This window comes from Nerophis lumbriciformis, linkage group LG34, assembly GCF_033978685.3.
Source record: "Nerophis lumbriciformis linkage group LG34, RoL_Nlum_v2.1, whole genome shotgun sequence".
Taxonomy (NCBI): domain Eukaryota; kingdom Metazoa; phylum Chordata; class Actinopteri; order Syngnathiformes; family Syngnathidae; genus Nerophis; species Nerophis lumbriciformis.
The window spans coordinates 22156179-22173956 of NC_084581.2; the positions used below are offsets into that span (position 1 = coordinate 22156179).

At 41.8% G+C, this 17778-nt stretch overlaps 2 protein-coding genes across 2 annotated transcripts in view; both read left to right on the plus strand.

Annotated features, from left to right (window-relative positions):
• The first annotated feature begins 2657 nt into the window (after positions 1-2657).
• LOC133576311 (visual system homeobox 2-like) lies at positions 2658-16318 on the plus strand. The gene is made up of 5 exons (XM_061929446.2): positions 2658-3113; positions 3742-3832; positions 4643-4766; positions 5941-6121; positions 15882-16318. Exons 1-5 carry the CDS (start codon positions 2681-2683, stop codon positions 16169-16171), a joined length of 1119 nt encoding a protein of 372 aa, XP_061785430.1. The 5' UTR covers positions 2658-2680; the 3' UTR covers positions 16172-16318.
• Positions 16319-16562: 244 nt separating this feature from the next.
• Positions 16563-17778, plus strand: part of acss1 (acyl-CoA synthetase short chain family member 1) — a 26883-nt gene continuing 25667 nt past the window's right edge. The window contains exons 1-3 of the mRNA XM_061929440.1: positions 16563-16954; positions 17041-17137; positions 17218-17417. Coding sequence (XP_061785424.1) covers positions 16657-16954; positions 17041-17137; positions 17218-17417 — 595 coding nt within the window. The 5' untranslated portion in view covers positions 16563-16656. The remainder of the gene's footprint in view (positions 16955-17040; positions 17138-17217; positions 17418-17778) is intronic.

Genomic DNA, 17778 nt, shown 5'->3' on the forward strand with positions numbered 1-17778 from the left:
AGTTAAGACTTACGGTCATTTGAAAACATCACTGCACATCATAATGGCAGCTATACACTTTCCATCTTAAAGATTTAAAAAAATGATATGGGAATGTCCGGAGGGCCAGATTGAAAAACTTAACGGGCCTTAGTTTGCCCAGGTCAGGTGTAGGACATAGGCAATTAAACGCTGTACATGTTTCTGTCAAATTTGAAATAATTTATTGCCAGCCCTATCTTAGGTCACGTTAAATGATGTGGGGACAGGCCTTGAGTTTGACGTTTGTGAGGTAACTGAACCCCAGAAATGGCTCGTATATCTCAAAAAATGTACGGTGGTGCACTCACAAAACCAAAGTACAGTATACAATTTTTTACATATACTACAAAGCATTACAAAAATCTTAACCTCATCATCTGGCATGTATTTTAGTTGAATTCTAGATTTATGTGTTTATTTCCCATCTCTGTGTGTATTATTCTATTCTTCCATTTTTATATCAATCAATCAAAGTTTATTTATATAGCCCTAAATCACGAGTGTCTCAAAGGGCTGCACAAGCCACAACGACATCCTCGGCTCAGATCATTTTATCGCCATAAAATGTTTTTTTTAGCATTGAAAAGCATGCAGAATTACAGATAAGACTACGCATTACATGCAAGTTATCCTAAAAATGCCACATTGATTTAAAAAAAAAAAAAAAAATGTTCCTGTGGAATTTAACAGGAATTTGAAGGACTATATTATGACCATGTCCACTGTTTCATAATGTGACATCTAATTTGCATATAGTTATTGACACTGTTTCTATTTGTTAAAAAAAATAGTGCATTAACAAATAAGATTGTTGTCTGTATGGAAATGACGCTGAAAGTGAGGCGTCATCCCTGCCACCATCTCCATATCATCATCATCTCCAAATGTGCTGAGGGCCCCTTGTCAGTCCCTTAGGAATCATCCGCTTGTGTATGCATTCATTCTTTTATGCAGACCTATGTGTCCCAGATGTCCACAAGTGTGCCATATATTGCAGCAACATAGCTGATTAGTGACATATCAACACAATTAAAATTGCACAAAATCAGCTAAGCTTTTCCTGCACTTGTTCAACGAAATCTAAGCCACGAATATTATTTTTAAAGAATAAAATACACATTTTCACCAGACTCTTAAAGCAATTCACTGCACTGTCTAATTGTCCCCCCGGTGTGTCCTAAATACCCCAAACGAGGGCGTGGGGGGCTAAAACAGAGAAGGGGGAGCTTAATGACATATCAACAGATGCACGGTCTAGAAAGACAAAAGGTTTTATTGCCTAAACCTAATTAGAATATGCACAACTGCATGGCGTTAAGGTCGAGTCTCGGATCAATCACGCCTTGAATTGATGAATGAACGTAACGAGAATGAATCTGCTTCGTGCAACAGTTAAACACTTATACTGTGCGTATAGGTTGCCAAATGTAAACCGATATTTTCATCATGTAATGAACATCATTTGAAATTAATTAATTTTAATGTATTTTATTTCTGCCGTTTTGGAATACAATTGTTAGTGTTGCTGCTAAATTTAGAGCAGTGTCTTTCAACCACTGTGCCGCGGCACACTAGTGTACCGTGAGATATTTTCTGGTGTACCGTGGGAGAAAATGTAATTTCACCTAATTGGGTTAAAACATTTTTTTTTGCAAACCAGTAATTATAATCCGTATATGTGCAGTTGTTGAGTGTCTATGTGCTGTCTAGAGCTTGGCAGAGTAACCCTGTAATAATCTTCCATATCAGTAGGTAGCAGCAGGTAGCTAATTGCTTTGTAGATGTCGGGAACGACGACAATGGTTTGCAGGTAAAAAGGTATCTAATACTTAAACTAAAGGCGAGTGCCGCTAAGAAAAGGCATTGAAGCTTAGGGAAGGCTATGCAAAACCAAAACTGAACTGGCTGCAAAGTAAACAAAAACAGAATGCTGGACGACAGCAAAGACTTACAGCGTGTGGAGCAGACGGCGTCCACAAAGTACATCCGTAAATGACATGACAATCAACAACAAAATAGGAGCGCAGACAAGAACTAAAACACTATACACAGGAAAACACCAAAAAACTCAAAATAAGTCACGACGTGATGTGACAGGTCGTGACAGTACACCTACTTTGAGACAAGAGCTATAGTGATGCATGATTGGTTATGGTTTGAATTCATATCAAACAATTGCGAGAACGACTTTTTATTGTCAATATCGGCTGCTGAGTTTAATGTTTTAATGAAACTCTGCTGGTGGCGTGCCTCCAAATTTTTTCAAATGAAATAAATGTGCCTCGTCTCAGAAAAGGTTGAAAAACACTGATTTAGAGCATCCTGCTATTTTAAAATGATTTTTTCCTCATATTTTAAGAGATTGTTCCGACTGTTTGGATCCATCAGGTGAGCTCAATAAGCTCCTCTTTTCCCTGATTTATTTCCCTAAAATCATCATTATGGCAAAATTAAAAAACGTTATCCGGGATGCGAGAAGTTATGAAGTTCTATGCATGTCCATCATAGTGGACATAGTGGAGTGTGATGATTGGCTGCCTGTTGCCTGCGGGATTAAAAGGAGGCCGAGGGGAGAGTAAGCGAGGGGGCGGGGGGGGGGGGATAAAGAGGAGCATCCCGCCCGCAGCAGACAGCAAACTAAAAGTGAAATCTCAGCATCATGACCGGGAAAGACGGAGCTGTGCTTTCCGACACCGAGAACAAACAAACACCCACCGCTCACGGAGGACCCCAGCAGCCGCCCCCCGCGTGGAAGATGGCCCCCACCGTGCACCGGCGCACCGGCTTCGGCATCCAGGAGCTGCTCGGCCTCAACAAGGAGCCGCCGCCGCCGCCGCCGCCGATGACGACGCTGCCGGCCGCCGCCGCACCGAGGCGGCCGCTGGAGGCCTTGCCCCACCGGGCCCATCTCCTGGCCGCCAGGTCGGCGCTCGGGCACGGCGCTCTGGGCGTGGGCCTGCTGGGGCCCGAAGGCATCCACTCCTTCTACAGCCAGCCCGCCTTCCTGGAGGTGCTGTCCGAGGCGCAGAATGTGCACCTGCAGCCGCTGCACCGCGCCTCGCACCTGGACGCGCACAACTCGGCCAGCTCGGGTGAGTGTTCTAAATTCTCTTTTTTTTTTACAATCTGTTATTTGTCTGCCTTTCAAAGTCTGCATGTTTATTCCGATGAGGAATATGATACGATCTTTGTCACACGACCTGAATTACAAGTATTAAGGTCAATTCGATACACCGTGCAAGCTGTTTCGTTTCCCTTTTAATTTGTAAATATGTTTTGTAATTATTAATTAATTTGTAATTATTTTTTTGGTATAATTTCCAGAAATTGTATTCCTCCGCATGAACGTTTTATGATATGATAAATAAATAAATGATAAATGGGTTGTACTTGTATAGCGCTTTTCTACCTTCAAGGTACTCAAAGCGCTTTGACACTACTTCCACATTTACCCATTCACACACACATTCACACACTGATGGAGGGAGCTGCCATGCAAGGCGCTAACCAGCACCCATCAGGAGCAAGGGTGAAGTGTCTTGCTCAGGACACAACGGACATGACGAGGTTGGTACTAGGTGGGGATTGAACCAGGGACCCTCGGGTCGCGCACGGCCACTCTTCCACTGCGATTTATTTGTTATTCCAACAGAATGTAATTAAAAAAAAAATAAAAGCACAGTTTTCAATTCCTCTTCTGCCATTTTTCTTCTTCCATAGAGTCCGATGACATGAGTCTGTCCCCTGGAGATAATAAGTTCTCCAAATCATCTTTGAGCCAGAGCAAAAAAAGAAAGAAAAGACGACACAGGTAAAAAAAAAATTGAAATTTATTTTTTGTATAAATGCATGTTTCACATTTTCCCTGTATTTGCTTGATTTATAATTTGTTCCTATTAATAAATATATAGGGCATTAATACGGATTAAGCCATCATCAATATTAATCGGATTTTAAAAAATGACGCAATTAACCAATGCAGTGCGAAATGGCTCCAAACGTTGAACGTTGGCAACGCATTTCGTTGCGGTAGTGACAAGAGTGTACACCATTTCCAATTTCCATTTTATTTTTGTTTTTATTTCATTCGTTCAAGATGAAAACAAAAAATCAAAACGATCAAATGATGGATATGAGTAAAAAATGTTTGAATAAACAGCCTATAAGTGCAAAAAGGTGATTGAAGAAAAAATACCACATTAAAAACACATTATTTTGATAATTAATAAAGCAAAAAGAGTAACAGGTTTTTATTTGGATTAATGTTTATAGAAAAAATGTGTTAACACAATAAATAGTCCCTTTTTTCTTGCATCTATTTGCTCACGCAAAAAAAATATGTAGAGTAAAAATGAATGTGTTATTTAATCGTGATGAATTGAAATAATCCACAGCAACCCTGTGTTGATCTGATTTGTTATTGTTTGGCAGTACTAATAACCATGGTCAGAAATGTGTTTTTGCTAAATCCTTTTCTAAATCTAAATTTAGTGTGCATGATGGGAAAAATAACTATTTACTCTCCAATGTTCCTATAATAGAAGGCGTGTTATTGAGTTATTTTTTGCCTATATTATTCTTAGATTTCTGAAAATGTTTCTGTTTGTGCGCCCATGCACAGGACTATTTTCACCTCTTACCAGCTGGAGGAGCTGGAGAAAGCCTTCAACGAGGCCCACTACCCGGATGTGTACGCCAGAGAGATGCTCTCCATGAAAACAGAGTTACCGGAGGACAGGATACAGGTGAGCCTTTTAAATCCGTCGCTTTATTTTGCACCGAGTGACAAAAGGTAGTAAATGCAATCTCAGCATCCGTCTCATCGGTGGAATTAGTTGATGATGGCCAACTTCTCTGACCCCAAAAATGAAAGCATAACTACACAGAAATTAATTAGCATGTAGGTCAGCAGGTGCATGGCTGCCACCCCTTCTTTTTTTTAATTTCCCGGGATATTTCGCCGCCTGTCTTCTATCATCGGGCCTGTGGAAATTAACTTATTTTTCAATCAGCCTCCCTGCCCTTGGGGTCACCTCTCTCTCGCTCCCCCCCCCTCCCCCCACACACTCACACACACACACACACACACACACACCACAGGAGAGCTCACGCTGCTGTCAAAAGCATGATTGCTCATCTGAGGCCCATCTTTTTATGAGATGGAGGTTATCATCGGATCTACCTGAATAGCTTCCCCGCTTCTCCGCTTTGATCGTTTTTAATCCCGTTTCTGCACCACACACACACACACACGCACACACACACACACACACACACACACACACACACACACACACGAGCATCCAGACAATCTCATTCCACCTCTCGGGCCATTTTATGATGCTCGTTTCGCCTCATCCATATTCACAAGCTTGCTGAAGCTATTACGAAGTCTGGCTCAGTTTAAAGAAAAATAAATAAATCAATCTCTGCACTGGAGGCAGCAGAAGAAGACTGTACATGTGTCACACATGTTGCTAGAGATGGAACCCATGTTGTTTCATGTTTTGTATTTAGAATCCATTTGATCTCATGTAAATAATCAGTTCCAGGGTCAAACTATCTCCAACGGTGTAACGTGTTATCAAGTATCTTTTAACGTCGATAAAAGTGTAAAAATAAGCAAACTTCTACGATTTTCTTCACATAAAGACTAACCCAGCTGGCTTATTATTTTTTTTATGTTGACTTATTGTACTGAAGAGACAGGACACGTGTACTATATTTTTGGCACTAATTCCGGTTCTTTGGTTGTTATCACCTTTTACTCATTGCCCCCATTATAGGTTTCAGTGATGGCATTACAAAAATCCCTTGCAACGTTACTCATATTAGTCCACATCCTCGGTTTTCCATAGGTGTCCTTACTCTTTTGGCTAATTCGTACTATTTCTAACTCCCGCTCGTTTCTTTCGTCAGGTGTGGTTCCAGAACCGCAGGGCCAAGTGGCGGAAGCGGGAGAAGTGCTGGGGCCGCAGCAGCGTGATGGCGGAGTACGGCCTGTACGGCGCCATGGTCCGACACTCCATCCCGCTGCCCGAGTCCATCCTCAAGTCCGCCAAGGAGGGCGTGACGGAGTCGTACGCCCCGTGGTTGTTAGGTGAGCGCGTTGTCATTGTTGATGTGGATGAGAAAGGACGAGGATGATAAAATGTGTGCCGTAATGTAGTTGCCAATAGCACTTTGCTGAGATGCATTACAAGCACAACACAAATGACCCCAGAGCTGCAGCCATCCATTTTCTATGGCGCTTATCTTCTCGACCTATATATCCCAGCTGACTTCAGGCGCACATACACAAACCATACACACTCACTTTCTTACCTATTGACAATTTAGAGTCTTCAATTAAATACATTTCTACATGCAAACTCCACACAAATATGTCCAAATGGAGATTTGAACCTCAATGTCCTGACTGTGTGGCCTACATGCTAACCACTAGGCCACCGTGAACATAGAGATGTGTTTTGCAATTGTTGCTTTAACTGTCATACATTTTTTTAAGCCTCATTTTAGGCTCCTAAACACTCTTGTTAGGTAAACAAACACACCATGCATCAATTATCTATCATTTAGTGCAGATTGCTCATGCTATAAGGCAGGGTTCCCCAACCTTTTTTCCACCAGGGACTGCTTTAATGTATGCATTATTTTTACGGACCGGCTTTCTACGTGTGGCAGATAATAACAGCAAAAAAATGATCCTTTGGCTACAATCTGGCATGTTAACATTTTATATGTCCATTAATGTGCATTGTCCCATGTACTGTAACAAAGCAGTTGTGATATACGTCTATTAACAAGCTGATTGGTGTTTAGTGGGACAGGTGAAAGTTAAGTTAGAGAAAATGTGGTAGTTCATAAATTAATTAATGTTTCTGTGCGGCCCGGTAGCAAATATGTGGTTGGGGACCACTGTTATAAGGTATCGAGGGCCACATCGCTGTCATGGCTGCCCTTAGAGGGCCGCTTGTAACAGTGAATGTAAGAATATCAAAGTATAATTGCCTCATTATATTATTGCACACTAGCCTATGCATTTGGTTATTTGATTTGTGTACGTACAAATTGATGGATAACTTGCTTTGAAATCGTAAGTCAATGTGACAAGCAGATATTTAAGTATTTATTGTTATTTTTACAAACTATAATCCATCCATCCATCCATTTCCTACCCCTTGTCCCGGTCGGGTTCGCGGGGGTGCTGGTGCCTATCTCAGCTGCATTCGGGCGGAAGGCGGGGTACACCCTGGACAAGTTGCCACCTCATCGCAGGGCCAACACAGATAGACAGACAACATTCACAATATGGTATATAATAACTAGGGGTGCTAAAAATGTTTTTTATCACATCAGAATCCCAAATTTTATTTATCTCGTAAATTGATTAATAATTTTCAAAAATCAAATTTTTTTTTATTTTTACAAATAATCTAAAAACATTTTACTTACTTATGTCATACATCAGCAACCAAAAGGAGATTTTGTAACCTGTAAGCTGTTTTGTTAAGGTGTTATTATTACACTAAATAATACATTGCAAAAATCAGTTTGAATCGAGAATCGTGTTGAATCGAGTATCGATTATGAATTGAATACTCACTCCAAGAATTGGAATCGAATGGCGAGATGCCCAAAGATTCACACCAAAAACAATTGAATATTTGTTGCATGAGCAGATAATATCAACGTTTAAAACATATGGAATTTCCTGTATTACATACATGTTTTTCTGTCAAAATGGAAACAATGAAAACATTTAGTAGGATCGATGAAGTATGCACATTATTTCCAGGCTTTCGCGGGCCACAATAAATAACGTGTCGGGCCCCCGGGCCTTGAGTTTGGCACATTTGCTATAAGAAGACCCAACATGTGTAAATCGTCCACAATCAACCTCCATCCATGTGCCACAATCATTAGGCATTTTGACAAGATCATGATTTGTACGCATATTTTTAACTCCACGCTCTATAAACTGGATTACGTTTTGGATTCAAGCATCCGGTGATGTGTGTTTGCGTCAAATATGTGCAGAATTATTTTCTTTCAGGCCAAAAAAAACCCACTACGTTTCTCGTTTACGGTACTTGTTATTCTCACTTTAACAGTGGGAAAAACATTTTTTTCTGCATTTGCATAATAATTCTTCACAATGATAGTTGCCAGACAATTGTGCATATGCACAAAACACCTAATAATGCCAAAACACCACTTTTTTTTCCATTGAGGGTTTGTTATTAATGTTTTGGATTGATAAAGAGCACTAATAATACTTTTAGTTACGCGACTGGTGCACACAGTGTAGTTTACAAAGAGGTAAATTCAAGTAATATAAAGCTCATCTTAGCTTGAGGCAGTTGATGAACACTCCCTGCACAAATGGGTGTGTATCATAATATGTATAAGTACACTTAAAGCAGGTTTAGATCAAACACCACACTGTAGAGCAGTGTTTCGCCTGCCAAACAATATCTGATTCTCAGCTGTGGTCCGTATGGGCAGCAGCAATATTCAGTTTTAATACACGTTCCCACCACTTGTGGCAGTAATGACAAGCTCACAGAGAAGTGTCTTATGAAGTGCAAAAAATATGACTAAAGTGGCAAAGCTGTATTTTCTTTTGCACTTTAATTCTATTGACAGTTTAGTTAAACAATATATTCTTTATTCATTTTGTTTATTTATTTTAGCACAACATAATTGTATGTAAATGTATGTTTCTTCTTATGCAGTATATTTGGATAGTCCTTTTTTTTCTAATCAGCCTGACCTAAGCCTAATGTTTGTGTTAAATAATTGATAATATTTGTGATTAACACATGGTTTAATATCATTTGACAAGTTGTAAGTTGTAAGAAGGTTGGATATAAGTAGATGAGGTAATTACTGAAGGAATTGCGTGTGAATGCTCCAATGCTGACGTTGAACTGATATGCTGACAGAATGTAGTATGAATGTAAGAATAGTTTGGATGTTGGAATGGTTTGAATGTTGAAGAGTTTGAATTTCCAGGGGAACTGGAATTTGGTTTGGAACTTGGGAAAGTGTTAGTTTTTAATGTCCAGGATAAGTGGGCTGTGTTAATATCGGAATGGTTTGAACAGGTTGAAAAATGTGGGAATTTTGCAACTTGGAAAAATGTCCCATTCATTTCAATGGTAACTTCCGGGAAATTTGGGAATTTTGGAAAAAGCGGGATTTAAAAAAAAAAGATTAATAGCATGAATGTTCTGAATGAATGGCTTGTGTTGGAATTTTTCAAAACGGTCAAGAAATGTTGAAGTATTAACATTTTTAATTGAGAAGTGGTATTATGGAATTCCTGGAATTTCAGGAAAACCAGTTAAAAAAATTACTTAGTTTTTTGTCCTGATTAAGAGGAATGTTTTGATGGTGAAAAGGTTGAAGTGGGAATGTGGAAGGAGTAAATGACAGAAAAAGGGTTTAAAAAAAACGGGAATTCTGGGAGTTCCTGGAATTTTTTTTAACTTGGAAAAATGATAGTCTGAATGTGCAGAATGAGTGGAATATTTTGAAGGTAGAATGACTTGAATCAGTTGAAAAATGTGGAAATGGTGCAAGTTTGAAAAATAGTCAGTTCATTTTGAATGGGGAAAAAATGTCCCGGAAAACCTGGAATTCTGGGAAATCTGGGAATTTTTGGAATTTGTCAAGGGAAAGCCCGCGATTCCCGAATAGCCTGAACAGTTTGAAGTTGGAACGGTATAAATCGAAAGAAAAATAATTACAAAAATAAATTTTGGTGTAGAAAAACATAATTGTGTTAATGTTTTGGAGCATTCACACAATTATTGAATATGATTAAAATCAAGAGTAAGATTACTAATTCAGTGTTTATATTTGAGTGGGCCTCGGACTGGTTAGGAACACCTGCTATAGAGAATCTTCACAATATGTCTTTAAAAACAACAGACTGTTCCTATCTTTGGATCTTTGACAAACACAAAAGTAGCAAGAAACACGTCAAAAATAAATAAAGCAAAACATGTTCTCAACCAAAAATCACTTCATATTCTTTACTGCTCACTAGTGTTACCATATCTGAGTTATTGTGCAGAAATATGGGGAAACAACTACAAATGTGCGCTTCATTCACTAAATGTGTTAAAAAAAAAAAAAAAAAGATCAATTAGAATAATACATAATAGAGAACATACAACCCCTCTATTTATTAAATCACTATTATTGAAATTCAGCAATTTGGTGCATTTGAAAACATCTAAAATGATGTACAAAGCAAACTATAACCTGCTACCCAAGAATGTACAAAAATTCTTCTCAACAAAAGAGGAGAAATATAACCTTAGAGGAAAATATAATTTAAAGCATGTGTATGCACGTAAAACACTTAAAACCTTTAGCATATCCGTATGTGGAATTAAATTATGGAATGGATTAAGCAAAGCAATCAAACAAAGCACCAATATGATTCAGTTTAAGAGACTGTTCAAACTACAAGTGTTCACAAAGTACACAGAACAAGAATTATGATGAACATCTTGTACCCTTTTTTTTTAATCGAGACAAAGATTATTTATGTATTTAATATTTGTTTGCTTACTATGGTATATTATTTGTTTATTATTTATTTGTTCACTGTTACAGAGAACAAGGAAATGAGATAAAATTGCTATGGTATGAAAAGGGGTAGGATTAAATAAACTCTGCTTCTTCCTACTCCTTTTCAAACGTGCTGTAATGAAACAACTGGAATTGTGTGATGCATTACATTGTATCGTACGCATGTTCCAAATAAACTGAATCTGTTACTGAACTGTCACCTTTTTGGTTATCATGCAAGGCCGACTGCTCATTCTCACAGGAAACACGGTCGAGTCCACCGAGTGTTGACACGGTCGATAAAAGCCAGCCGTCAATACCGTGATAATCCCACTTCATTACCACAGATTAGACCAGATCTCCCAGCGTTTCTTGTGTCAATTGATTAGGTGAAATCTATCAAGCGCTCTCTAATTGATTAAGAAGAAGTCGTTATCCATCCACTTGTGCAGTCTTCCACTTCAGCCTTGCATTTCAATGTCAACTGTGAGGATGTTCTAATGACCAAAAAACAACCTACAGTCGTGGTCAAAAGTTTACATACACTTGTAGAAATTATTGGTAATTCAAAACAGCCATGACATTAAGTTCTTTACAACTCTTATTTTTTTGTGCTGGAGTGATTGGAGCACATACTTGTTGGTCACAAAAAACATTCATGAAGTTTGGTTCTTTTATGAATTTATTATGGGTCTACTGAAAATGTGACCAAATCTGCTGGGTCAAAAGTATACATACAGCAATGTTAATATTTGGTTACTTGTCCCTTGGCAAGTTTCACTGCAATAAGGCGCTTTTGGTAGCCATCCGCAAGCTTCTGGCAAGCTTCTGGTTGAATTTTTGACCACTCCTCTTGCCAAAATTGGTGCAGTTCAGCTAAATTTATTGGTTTTCTGACATGGACTTGTTTCTTCAGCATTGTCCACACGGTCAAGTCAGGACTTTGGGAAGGTCATTCTAAAAACCTTAATTCTAGCCTGCTTTAGCCATTCCTTTACCACTTTACCACTGCGCCCAAGAACCAACCTCCTGGCTGATTATTTTAGGTTGTCTTGAAGAATTTGGAGTTAATCCTCCTTTTTCATTGTCCCATTTACTCTCTGTAAAGCACCAGTTCCATTGGCAGCAAAACAGGCCCAGAGCATGCTTGACGGTAGGATTGGTGTTCCTGGGATTAAAGGCCTCACCTTTTCTCCTCCAAACATATTGCTGGGTATTGTGGTCAAACAGCTCAATTTTTGTTTCATCTGACCATAGAACTTTCCTCCAGAAGGTCTTATCTTTGTTCGTGTGATGTCCGATGAAACAAAAATTCAATCAATCAATCAATGTTTATTTATATAGCCCTAAATCACAAGTGTCTCAAAGGGCTGCACAAGCCACAACGACATCCTCGGTACAGAGCCCACATAAGGGCAAGGAAAAACTCACCCCAGTGGGACGTAGTGGATCCAACATAATAGTAAGAGTCCAGTCGATAGTGGGGTCAGCAGGAAACCATCCCGAGCGGAGACGGGTCAGCAGCGCAGAGATGTTCCCAACCGATGCACAGGCGAGCGGTCCACCCCGGGTCCCGACTCTGGACAGCCAGCACTTCATCCATGGCCACCGGACCTGTGTGTCTCCCCCTCCACAAGGGATAGGGGAGAGCAGAGGAGAAAAAAAAAAAAAGGCAGATCAACTGGTCAAAGAAAAAAAAGAAAAAAAAAAGGGGGGGGCTATTTAAAGGCTAGAGTATACAAATGAGTTTTAAGATGGGACTTAAATGCTTCTACTGAGGTAGCATCTCTAACTGTTACCGGGAGGGCATTCCATAGTACTGGAGCCCGAATAGAAAACGCTCTATAGCCCGCAGACTTTTTTTGGGCTCTGGGAATCACTAATAAGCCGGAGTTCTTTGAACGCAGATTTCTTGCCGGGACATATGGTACAATACAATCGGCAAGATAGGATGGAGCTAGACCGTGTAGTATTATATATGTAAGCAGTAAAACCTTAAAGTCACATCTTAAGTACACAGGAAGCCAGTGCAGGTGAGCCAGTATAGGCCTAATATGATCAAACTTTCTTGTTCTTGTCAAAAGTCTAGCAGCCGCATTTTGTACCAACTGTAATCTTTTAATGCTAGACATAGGGAGACCCGAAAATAATACGTTACAGTAATCAAGACGAGACGTAACGAACGCATGAATAATGATCTCAGCGTCGCTAGTGGACAAAATAGAACGAATTTTAGCGATATTAAGGAGATGAAAGAAGGCCGTTTTAGTAACACTCTTAATGTGTTACTTAAACGAGAGAGTTGGGTCGAAGATAATACCCAGATTCTTTACCGAGTCGCCTTGTGTAAGTGTTTGGTTGTCAAATGTTAAGGTGGTATTATTAAATAAATGTCGGTGTCTAGCAGGACCGATAATCAGCATTTCCGTTTTCTTGTCGTTGAGTTGCAAGAAGTTAGCGGACATCCATTGTTTAATTTCATTCAGACACGCCTCCAGCTGACTACAATCCGGCGTGTTGGTCAGCTTTAGGGGCATGTAGAGTTGGGTGTCATCAGCATAACAGTGAAAGCTAACACCGTATTTGCGTATGATGTCACCTAGCGGCAGCATGTAGATGCTGGAGAGTGCAGGGCCAAGAACCGAACCCTGAGGAACTCTGCACGTTACCTTAACATAGTCCGAGGTCACATTATTATGGGAGACGCACTGCATCCTGTCAGTAAGATAAGAGTTAAACCACGACAAGGCTAAGTCTGACATACCAATACGTGTTTTGATACGCTCGAATAAAATATTATGATCGACGGTATCGAAAGCAGCGCTAAGATCAAGAAGCAGCAACATAGATGACGCATCAGAATCCATTGTTAGCAGTAGATCATTAGTCATTTTTGCGAGGGCTGTCTCCGTAGAGTGATTTGCCCTGAAACCGGATTGAAAAGGTTCACAGAGATTGTTAGACACTAAGTGTTCATTTAGCTGCTGTGCGACAATTTTTTTAGAGGATTTTCGAAATAAACGGAAGATGGGACACCGGTCGGTAGTTTACCATGAGGTCAGGGTCGAGGTTAGGTCTTTTGAGCAGAGGATAAATAACCGCTTTCTTGAATGCTAGGGGAACAGTGCCAGAGGAAAGTGATAAGTTTATAATATTTAGCACTGATAGACCTAATAATACAAAAAGCTCCTTGATAAGTTTCCCAGGAAGTGGGTCAAGTAAACATGTTGTTTGTTTTATCCCACTTACACGCCGTAATAGTTCCTCTAATGTTATTTCATCAAAAAGAGAGAGACTATTTTGTATTGCAGTATCCGTCGTAGATACAGTCGTATCTGTGTTAATAGAACCCAGTTGTAGCTGGGATGCGTTGTCTTTAATCTCCTTTCTAATGAGTTCAATTTTCTTATTAAAGAAACTCAAAAAGTCATCTGCCGAGTGGGTGGAGCTATTGGGAAGAGTCCCTTGTTGGGTTAGCGAGGCTACTGTACTAAACAAAAATTTAGGGTCGTTTTTGTTCAGGCGGATGAGATTTGAGTAATATTTAGCTTTAGCTAAGGTAAGCATGCGTTTATAAGTTATTAAACTATCACTCCATGCTTGATGGAAAACCTCAAGCTTCGTCGCGCGCCATTTGCGTTCCAGCTTTCTACATGATAATTTATGAGCTCTAGTTTCTTCTGTAAACCATGGGGTGCGCCTTTTAGGGGCCCTTTTTTGTTTTAGCGGTGCTATACTATCAATGGTTTCGCGCAGGGCATTGTCAAAGTTGTTAGTGAGGTTATCAAAAATTGAGCTGTTTGGCCACAATACCCAGCATTATGTTTGGAGGAGAAAAGGTGAGGCCTTTAATCATAGGAACACCATTTCTACCGCCAAGCATGGTGGTGGTAGTATTATGCTCTGGGCCTGTTTTGCTGACAATGGAACTGGTGCTTTAAATGGGACAATGAAAAAGGAGGATTACCTCCAAATTCTTCAGGACAACCTAAAATCACTGGAGATTGGGTCTTGGGCGCAGTTGGGTGTTCCAACAGGACAACGACCCCAAACACACGTCAAAAGTGGTAAAGGAATGGCTAAATCAGGCTAGAATTAAGGTTTTAGAATGGTCTTCCCAAAGTCCTGACTTCTTCTTTTCATGTCTTTGAAGCATGTGGTTATATGACAGTTTCCCATTTCTTTACAGTCTTTTGCATTGTCATTGAACTCTGCGAGATCTTTTAAGCTGTACTGGTTGGGTAGCAGAGGACAGACAAGGCAGTGCTGCATCGTGTGGTCCTCTTCTTCGCATTCGCAGGTGGTTGGGCCGGTTTTGTAGCCCCATCTGGCCATAGCAGCTTTTGATCGCCCTGTTCCTGTTCTCAGGTGGTTTCGTGTCTTCCACTGGACCCATGGTGTTTCTGACCCGGGGGGCAGGTCTTCAGAAGGGGGGATTCCCATGTCAATAGGAGGGGGGTCTTTCTCTAATTTTTGTGTCCATAGCTGGAGTCTGGTTTCTTCCCGAGATGTTGTTAGGGGCTGGACATTGCTGTGGAAGCTTCTCCTTGACTTCAGACGTTGGGCTGAGGGTTCACGTCCATATAGGAGGTGGCGTTCATCACTGGTAGATTTTGTGAACTCTACTCGGCTGGCAACTTTCCGTCTCACGCCTGCAGGGGCAATGCCAGCGAGGAGATGTAGGTTGTTCAGGTTGGTAGGCTTCAAGCAACCAATGATCAAGCGGCAGGTGTTGTTCAGTCCTGGGTTGATCTCTCCCAGACAGGACATGCATACTCCGCCGAGGAATAGCACAGGGCCAAAGCAGTACATCTTAAGTGTGTGTGCTGTGGCTCCCTATTTGGAATTTGTCAGTTTCAAAGTCCTGGACAATGCTGAAGAAACAAGTCCATGTCAGAAAACCAACCAATTTAGCTGAACTGCACCAATTTTGGCAAGAGGAGTGGTCAAAAATTTAACCAGAAGCTTGTGGATGGCTACCAAAAGCGCCTTATTGCAGTGAAACTTGCCAAGGGACATGTAACCAAATATTAACATTGATGTATATATACTTTTGACCCAGCACATTTGGTCACATTTTCAGTAGACTCAGAATAAATTCATAAAAGAAGCAAACTTCATGAATGTTTTTTGTGACCAACAAGTATGTGCTCCAATCACTCTATCACAAAAAAATAAGAGTTGTAGAAATTATTGGAAATTCAAGACAGCCATGACATTATGTTCTTTACAAGTGTATGTAAACTTTTGACCACGACTGTATTTCCATTCAGGTATGCACAAAAAGTCTGTGGAAACGTCACACAGTCCTCCGGACAAAAACACAGCGCCGCCGATACAGGAGAAGGCGGCGTTGGCGGCGGCGGACGCGGGGCCCGAGGAAAAGGAGAGGACAAACGGCGATACGTCTCCCATCACGAGGGATGAACTGCGGGTGAACAGTATCGCCGCGCTGAGAGCCAAGGCGCAGGAGCACAGTGCCAAGATGCTCGGCACCAGCAGGCCCAAGGCGGAGGCGGAGGACAGGTCGACGGAGGACGAGGCGGCGGACGTAGACGCCTGAGAACACTTCTCCGCAAGCAGGACATGACATCTTTAATGTTATTTCTCAATCCTGCAGTTGTAGCTTTATAGCTGCAACAAAGAATCTGCCACAGGGACATAAAGCAGAGCTAGTTGTGACCTTTGACCTCCACGTGACTTGTGATCATCACGCACAGTAGGACACCCCCCCCCCCCCCCCCCCCCCAGCCTCTTTCAATGTGTGTACATATGATTGATCAAATGTATAATACTTCACTTGTATGTGTGTGTCTATGTATATATATATGTCATTGCTGTCTGATTAAAATGGAATATTTAAAAAAGAAATATTTTGGTTGGAAAAAGGAGACAATTGCGCCGCCCTTGAACGCACCACACAAGCCCAGCCCCCCTCCCTCTTATGGAACTTCTTGAGTGCCGTAAAAGAAAAGAAAAAAAAACAAGCGCAGGGCGACGCTGAGCGCGCATATTCCTTCTTAGCCGGATTTATCTCCGCTTTCCAAAATGTGGCTCTCCCACGGACGCGTTCAGGTGTCGTCACTCAGCCGCCGGTTGTTGCGCGCGGTGCAGGGCCGGAGGAGGAAGAGCCACGCCGCGGCGTTCATGCCAGAGGCGGCGGGCTTCGAGGGCGTGCGGGACCGCGCGGGGCTGCAGCACTTCTCCGTGGCTCACGCGGAGAGCTTCTGGTCCGGCGTGGCGCGTCACCGGCTGGAGTGGATGAGTCCCTTCCACACCGTGCTGGACTGCGATCTGGAGCGGGGGAAAGTGAGGTGGTTCGACGGCGGGAAGCTCAACGTGTCCGGTGAGTTTGTGGGGGAATGTAAAAGTTCTTGTGACATTGAACGCACCACGCTTACTGTACAGTATGAACTGTTTATCATGATGCAGTCAACTGCCTGGACCGCCACGCGCAGACTTGCCCGCAGAAGGTCGCCCTCATTTGGGAGCGTGATGAACCAGGGTCAGAGGTCAAGGTCACCTACAGGTCTGTCAGACAGATTTAGCCCCCCACCCCTCTTCCTGCCCCCCCTTCCCCGTGACCTAGTGTTATTGTTGTTTCCACAGGCAGTTACTGGAGATGACCTGCCGCGCCGGCAACCTGTTGAGGCGGCGTGGCGTGAAGAAGGGCGATGCGGTCACCATCTACATGCCCCCCTGCCCGCTGGCCGTGGCGTCCATGTTGGCCTGCGCTCGAATAGGCGCCGTGCACAACGTGGTGTTTGCGGGCTTCAGTGCCCAGGCGCTGGCGGAGCGGATCAGAGACGGTGAGTGGCAGACGCACACTAATTCCGACCACGCCGTTTTAATTCATGCTCATTTCAATGGAAGTTATATCATATTCTAGACCAGACCTGGGGCCCGTTAAGGCCCGGGGGCCACATGGGGCTCGTTAAGCTTTTCAATCTGGCCCGCCGGACATTCCCAAATCATTTTTTTTTTTATCTTTAAGATGGAAAGTGTAGCTGCCATTATGATGTGCAGTGATGTTTTCAAATGACCGTAAGTCTTGAACTATACAAAGTATTTTGATGGTTGGAACTGCGATGTTGCATGATGTACTAGTTACTATGGTAACCAGCTCAGTGGCCTTGTGGTTAGAGTGTTTGCCCCGGCCGAGTCATACCA